This window comes from Dinoponera quadriceps, unplaced genomic scaffold (genome assembly GCF_001313825.1).
Source record: "Dinoponera quadriceps isolate SergipeBrazil2010 unplaced genomic scaffold, ASM131382v1 scaffold318, whole genome shotgun sequence".
NCBI lineage: Eukaryota > Metazoa > Arthropoda > Insecta > Hymenoptera > Formicidae > Dinoponera > Dinoponera quadriceps.
This window is the reverse complement of record NW_014554417.1, coordinates 215,098-222,827: the sequence shown is the minus strand read 5'-3', so window position 1 is coordinate 222,827 and position 7,730 is coordinate 215,098. Positions and strand designations below refer to the sequence as shown.

Below are 7,730 nucleotides of genomic sequence, written 5' to 3'. Positions count from 1 at the left end.
GTATACAATATCCGAAAAACACACACTCGAAAAAATCACGCTAAGCGCGTACTCACCGTTCTGCCGACCTGAGTGCTATGGTAGGCGAGAACGGTCTATTCGAGCGCTGTTACGGAGCGCTTTTATATATCCACCAGTGGGCGAACTCGTTCGCGGGCGGACCACCCGGACGGCGCGCCATCTCACGGCGTGAGTCGCAGTTACGGCGGCGAGAGTCCGGCGCGTGCGAGACCATCTCGCCTATCATGCTGCAACCCGGCGGTCGAACTTCGCTCGATCCGCAACAGTAGCAATGGTCTAATAGATCGATTCAGTTTATGTGATTTATTTACTTCGATAGAAAGTATGTATTATAACAACATTACTTATTATTTTTAATTGTGCAATAGGACAGAGAGTTTATTTTATAAAACATGAGACAGTAGGAAGAACAATAGTTTACTTCTATATCAATTTGTATATATACCGTTCAACGTTTATATATATAAATATATAAATATATAAATAAAAAATATATATATATATACATTCGTAACTTAGTATATATTATATTTCAGATCTGGCAGGACGTTTAAAAGTTATGGCTCATAAACATATTCTATGTTTTCTATGGTTTGTAGGTTACGAAAGTGCATCATATAGAGATGTAGCAGACAGACTTGGGATAACAATTAGTATTTTATACCAAGTTATTAGTAGAGTACAATTTTTTATGTCTCTTGCGCCTAATTACGTGAAATATCCCACCACAGCTGAAAAACTAGAAACTGCTACTTTTTGAGGAGAAGAAAGAAAAGGATTTCCTGGTATAATCGGTAATAAATTAACATTTATATACTTTATATTTTCTTTATTACATAGCAACGCATTACTCATATATGATATTTCGTTTCCAGGTGCTATTGATGGCTCTCATGTCAGAATTGACAAACCAATAGAAGGTCCTGATTCATATATTAATCATAAACAATATTTTTTGTTGCACATTCAAGGAATTGTTAATCATAACATGAAATTTATAGATGTTTTTGTATGATATCCAGGTTCTGTACATGATGCAAGAGTGTTTCGAAACTCACCAATATATGATAATCTGCATGAACTTTGTAGAGATAAGAAATACAACATGATAAAAAATGTAATTAAGGCTCCTGGATATAATAATTGATATCCATTATAAACATTATTGTTACAGATACTTATTTCTTATTGGATGATAGTACATACTCTTATCCGAGGGAATTAATGGTACTATATAGAAACAATAGGTACTTGACACATGTGCAGATTTTTTAATCGCAAATTAAGTTCTTGTCGAGTAATCATTGAAAACGAGAATGTGGGTGTCTTAAACAACTATTTCGACAGTTATATCACTTCAAACTAAAACATAATAAGAATAGTACAGGTGATATATGTTTGCTGTGTGTTGCACAATATGCCAGATGTACAGGAATTAGAGTTGTTTGAACCGCCAATGAATAATGAAAACCCTGATATCGAAGCACAAAATTTATATATTGACGATGATGATGTATGTGCCAAGAGAATTAGATAATGGTATGCATACACGTGACGCATTATGTCAATTGCTACACAATAATATGTATAAGGGATCGAATGACAAAAAAAAATTTCATTGCGACAATATGTACTTTAGTTTATTATGCCTTATTATTATATATAACATTATTTATAAATATATTCATTTTTTCAGAACAAAATAAAATTTTTCAGAACAAAACAAAAAACAAAGTTTTCCTATTAATACTGAGAAATATTACATTCATTAAAGTAATAGTCTGAAAACTAAAATTAGTAACGCGAAGTAATGTTAATAATAATACTAGAAACTGTTTTAATCCATAAATACTTATATCTATGTTGTTATTTTGTAAAATCAAAGATTTCCTTCAACAGTCGATTTTTCTCTTCTTTTATTTCATTACCTTTTGTTAGTTGTTTCGCACATTCTTCATATGCTATTCTTATTTTTTTTATATTTCTTCAACATCTCTTTTTGTATTTCAAGTTTAATATTGCTATCGTTTTGGAAATCAGTTTCAAATTTCTCAATTGTTTTGTGACAACTTTCCAATATTCGAGCTGTTGTGTCTAAATACTTCCTTTGAATTGACTGTAATGCCTGTAACATATGTTTTGATTGTACAACCACTAGTACATAGCAAATTTATTAATAATTTATAATATTATATACTCTACCGATCACAAATTTAAATAAATGACTAAATATAATATAAATATAAAATCATAAAAATATCTTGACATCTTAAATTCATCCTTGTTTGCATGTTGGACATTACTGCTGTGTATGTGTGTGTGATGATATAATATTAACAATTTTTGAAAATGGAATAAAGAAGATGTTTCACACATTTCAATATAATGCAAGCCACATACCTGATAGAGACTTTTCGTATAAATTTCTGTTACGTTTACGTGCACTTCCAAGCTACACTTTCATGCACTGCACTCACCACACTATCTCCTAACTCAGTGCAACAGTTCACTGAACTGCCTGCACTACATGCTGTTGCACTGCGAAAACGAACAGCGTTGAAGACGTCATTCTTGATAAAAAGAACGTTTTAGTGTAAACTCCTTACACTGGTGTACACTAGTGCAGAAAGTATTTCGAAAAAAAAACAGACCTACAAACTTTTGTACAAATTTTGGTTACACTTCCATGCTACATTTCCATGCACTGGTACACTTGCACTGACACTACCTCAAGAATAAGTGCAGGCAGTTCAGTGTTGCATTACATGCTATTACACTGCGAAAACGAACAGCGTTGCTGACGTCATTCTCGAACACTTTAGTGTAAACTCCTTGCACTGGTGTACACTAGTTTAGAAAGAGTTTCGAAAACGAACAAACCTCTAGTTTACAATAGACGCTTTAAGCTCTAAGCCTTAAGAACTTAACCAAATAGTAAATTATTCTCCTCACATTCGACTATGATTGGTCAATTTCTTAAGCGTTATAGCATCTATTGTAGACTGGGATTATCGCCAACAAAAATAAATTTTTAACGTTCTTAATTTTTCTAAACGAAATAAATTTCTAAAAGACCTCTTAAAAAGATGTCTGAAAGGTATTTAAAAGAAATAGAATGTCTTTTTAGCCCGTGTCAGACTACTAATTGCAAATTGAGATTGAATTGAAATTTGACCAATCCGTGCAAAGTTCACTAAATTTCCCTAAATTTGAGTTTAGTTAACTTTGTACCAATTGGCCAAATTCAACTCAATCTCAATCCCTAATTTGTAGTCTGATAATGGTTTTAGATCTTTAATATATTTTGTAGGAATTTGTTTTGTTTGTGAGATATGTGTGCAGATGGCACTCAAAATATTCGCATGCGGATGTGCCTAAATAAATCTGATGAAGTAGATAGAATCCTGTTTCCTTTTTCAGTGTTCATTTTTGTTCATAATCGTTTTAAGTTTGAAGTGGGAAAAACTAAAATTTGTTGAAAACGATGGATTTGTACGAGACCGACGTTATGTTTTAATGTTGTTGGGTAACAAAGCAGCGAAAGAATTGTACAACTTATCCATCTTCAAAATGTAATCTTAGATCATTATTGATAGAATTTATATCTTTTATATCGTGCCTTCTAAATGAATATGCAATAATGTTTTTTAGACATATTTGAATAAAATATTTCCTGGTAATAATTGCGGAATTATATTTTTATTTGTTTTATTTATAGGATCGTTGGATGAGAAGTGCATTTTGCTGTCATATAATAGTAGTGTGATATAAGTTATCATTCATCTATAAGATTGCATTGTTTATGTAGGTACTCGTACATTTAAACGCAGGAGGACTACAATGAATCAAATAGTAATAGATTCTTCAGATGAGGATGATACATATACAAGTTCAGTTGCCCGCTTAAGAGGTAATATTTTCATTAAAATTTTTTTTTTCGGTAATTATTTAGTTTCACTACGCCAGCACAAATATGGATGAAGTTGCACTTATTCGACGCGTTTTTGCACGAAATGAAAGAATCTGATAGAAAAAAAGTGTCGTTTTGTCCCGTGAAATGAGTTATTAATCGTCTAAGTCGACGACTTGACAGGTTAGGAAACCTGTCATATCGATGAAATGTTGCGATATAAGTATGCTTCGTGGTATTAAATAAATATAAATATTAAATCTTCGCCTTAGTAAAGTATGTGCGATGAGTCTGTTTTATACTTAAATGAAAACGGTGAAAATTAGCAAAGGCCCCTACGCAAGGTATGTTGTTTACTAATAATTGACTTATTTAAAATATCGTTATCTGAATTTATAATTACTTTATTATTTTTTATATTAGTTTCTATTTAGCAGCCATACCTTGCGTAGGGTGGTCTATGCTAATTTTCACTGTTTCAATTGTAGCATAAGATAAACTCATCACACATACTTTAGTAAGGTGAAAGATTTCAGTTTCGAAAGCAAAATAAAAACTAAATATATAATATTTAAATATAAAATATATTCAAACATACAAAAATATATATCTCCATAGTATTAAATCATGGTATTAAATGTAAGTATTAAATCTTCGTCTTTTTTTCTGAGTACATTTAGTAAGAAACAAGTATAAGAGAATAATGAAAATTGTATTTTTAATATGAAGAATACATGGTTAATTGAAATTAAATATAAAATGTTGTGGTTTTAGCATTGAAGAGGAAACGTTTTGAAGATGAACAGCTTGTTAAGTCAACTAGGTATGATATTGCATACATAATATCTTGCAAAATATAAATATCATTAAGTTTCACTCATGTAACTATAATCATTACAAACATAATAATTTATTATTCTGAATAGAAAAATGTACCATTAACATCATTTTCAGCATTGTGGTAACAAATGGTAAAGATGATAACATAACAAGTACTAGTTGTGAAGTTGTACCACATGTTATACCAGATGACAGTATTATAGAAAAAAAAACTGCAATGACAAGATCTAGAACTAGAAAGAAGGGTAAATCTAGAGATAATGGTAGATATACAAAATATCCTGCTACCACTACCAGATCAACCAGAAGGGTAACTTTTTATGCATTTTTATATTAATTTTTTTAATGCAACATAAAAGTAAAGTTTCTTATCATATACATAACTTAGCATAAACTAAATATATCGACCAATGACTTCAGAACTGTTAGAACAAGTGTCACACATGCAATGTAATAAACGATTAATGATTCATGTATAAGAAAATGCATATTTTTTTTGTATCCTTTTAGCGTCCATTTATTAATAATCTAGATTGCAATGTGGAATTTGTATCACTAGAGGTCAACCCTAATTCTGTTTCCAAATGTAACAAAAATGATACTGTTACCTTCTCCTCAAACAATACTATCGCCTTGTCCTCGGATGATGATGCTAATGGCGAAGATGATAATTACGAGATAACCGTCAAAGTATTATGGAGATCTATTAGGCTCGACCGTCTGAGTATGCGTAGAGTATGTATACAAAAGTTTTATATCTAGCAATTGGTAGCAGCGATGACAGAATGCAGGCATGGTTCCATTATAAAATAGATGAAGGGGATAAGTGGCACATGTACATGGCTTCTCTTTGGCGGTGTTCAGGGAATTTTTATCTATTCTCCTCTTCGGGAAATGAATTATCGCTCATTGTGCATAAAACAAAAATAGAATGATGTAATAGCAATAATGCAGTTCCCCAAATGCAGCGCGTGTGTGTATGTATGTGTCTCTTCGCTTGTGTTATAATGGAATCGCATCTGCATTCTACCATCACTGACTGATGATGTTCCTACATGTAATTTTAAACCTTTTCCTTCTCATTGCAGCATGACAGCTTCTTAAAGATTTTTCAACATTATGCTGACTTGGAGAAAGTCTCTGTGAATGAAGTTTTAATCATGAGGAACGATAAAATCATTAGTTTCGACGATACGCCCGCTTTGCTCAAACTTTCAGTTGTTGATATCCTCGGTTAGTATAAGCGAATGACGGATCTCGAAGGATGGCTATGATGATATTGTGTAACGATTATATCGTATTCGTAGATGGCGGCATAGTGAATCCAGGTATGAGACCAAATACGGATAAAGACGCTAATGAGAATGATGCATACAATATTAAGGTGCAAACAGCGAATAAAAAGCAGTCGTTGACTTTCCCGCTCAAAAAAAATGAACAATTTCAAGCGTTATTCTCTTATTGCGCGTCACACTTCGGCGAGAAGGAAGGTAGACTAAAGTTCTACTTCGACGGAGAACAAATCAACCCAACCGATACGCCAGAATCGTTGGATATAGAAGGGGAAGCATGTATCGATCTTCAGATCTCATCCGGCTAACTTGCACCAAATAAAGCGGAAACTTTTTACGTCATGTTCTGCCATTACATCTGATTGACGTTATGCCGTTTTTGAACTTCTCAGAAGTTTAATACAAGAATGTTACATATTTGAAAACTGCGCATTCCTGAGAGATTACTAGTAATATGAAGTGTAATTAATAAATGCATTAACTATATTAATAAGTCAATTATGTTACATAATTCTTATATAGTTGATTCATTATTTTTTGCTATATAATTGATCACACTGAGTCTGTGAGACCAAGTAACTTTTTTGAAAAAGTCCTCACTTAAATATCTTATAACCTATAAATTTGCTTATCCATACGGATATAGCACAAACAATTTTGAGCGTACAAAAGATAACTTTGAAAAGTTTGATACATCATTTTTAAAATAGATAATTTAAAATATAAAAGGAAGTGACGTATGGCTTCCACATAGAAGTAAAAAGTTGTATATACTTTGTGAACTCCGTAAGCAATAATTCGAGATTTAACAATTGTAAAGTATTAATTTTTTATTTCAGTTAATTTAGGTGTCAAAGTAGATAGTAATTAAAGAAGAAAATATCAAGTTGAAGCTCATACATCAAATTAAAAAGCGAGGAGTTCATTTTAAAAAATCACGATTTTAAAAATAAAAAAAGCAGTTTTTCACGATTTTCACAATCAAAATTCTTCTTTACTTATGAAGTTCAAAATTTCTTTATCAGTCAAGCTATATTGAATCATCGATAATTATTTAGTTTAGCTACATCAGCACAAAGATCGATGAAATTACGCTTATTCGACACGTATTTGTACGAAACGAAAGAATCTGGCCGAAAAAAGTGTCGCTTTGCCCCGTGAAGCGAGATATTAATCGTTAAATTTGATAACTTGACAGGTTAGGAAACTGTCATACCGAAATGTAGCGATATGAGCATGCTCTGTGATATTAAACAAAATAATTACCATGAATATAAGTATTAAATCTTCGCCTTACTAAAGTTTGTGTGATGAGTCTATTTCATACTAAAATTAAAATAATGAAGTTTAGCAAAGGCCCCTATGCAAGATATGTTGTTAACTTATAATTTCCTTATTTAAAATATTGTTATCTGAATTTATAATTCATTATTTTTCGTATTTATTTGTTTCTATTTAGCAGATATACCTTGCGCAGGGGTCTATGCTAATCTTTAATGTTTCAATTTAATATGAGATCGACTCGTCACTCATATTTTAATAAAGTGAAAGGTTTCAGTTTCAAGAAAAAAATAAGAACTAAATTTATTATATTTAAATATATAAAAATATACATAAATATATTTAATAAGTATGCATATATATATATATATATAAATAAATATATA

The 7,730-nt window shown here is 31.3% G+C and overlaps 1 protein-coding gene and 1 pseudogene across 2 annotated transcripts; both read left to right on the top strand.

Annotated features, from left to right (window-relative positions):
- Positions 1-215: 215 nt before the first annotated feature.
- Positions 216-1,709, top strand: LOC106748280 (annotated as a pseudogene).
- A 1,704-nt stretch (positions 1,710-3,413) lies between these two features.
- LOC106748269 (uncharacterized protein CG4449) lies at positions 3,414-6,561 on the top strand. Of its 2 annotated transcripts, none has more exons than XM_014626650.1 (7): positions 3,414-3,593; positions 3,830-3,931; positions 4,706-4,754; positions 4,886-5,081; positions 5,282-5,506; positions 5,860-6,004; positions 6,079-6,561. In XM_014626650.1, exons 2-7 carry the CDS (start codon positions 3,862-3,864, stop codon positions 6,369-6,371), a joined length of 978 nt encoding a protein of 325 aa, XP_014482136.1. In that variant the 5' UTR covers positions 3,414-3,593; positions 3,830-3,861; the 3' UTR covers positions 6,372-6,561. The 2 variants fall into 2 exon arrangements, with proteins under 2 accessions (XP_014482136.1, XP_014482127.1); XM_014626641.1 differs by having other exon boundaries at positions 3,740-3,931.
- The last annotated feature ends 1,169 nt before the right edge of the window (positions 6,562-7,730 follow it).

Bases quoted from the DNA above. Each gene is read 5' to 3' on its own strand.
- LOC106748269 (XM_014626650.1), top strand. From the start codon at position 3,862: ATGAATCAAATAGTAATAGATTCTTCAGATGAGGATGATACATATACA. The intron at 3,932-4,705 runs GTAATATTTTCA...TTGTGGTTTTAG, and splicing joins TTCAGTTGCCCGCTTAAGAG to CATTGAAGAGGAAACGTTTT. The intron at 6,005-6,078 runs GTTAGTATAAGC...TCGTATTCGTAG, and splicing joins TTCAGTTGTTGATATCCTCG to ATGGCGGCATAGTGAATCCA.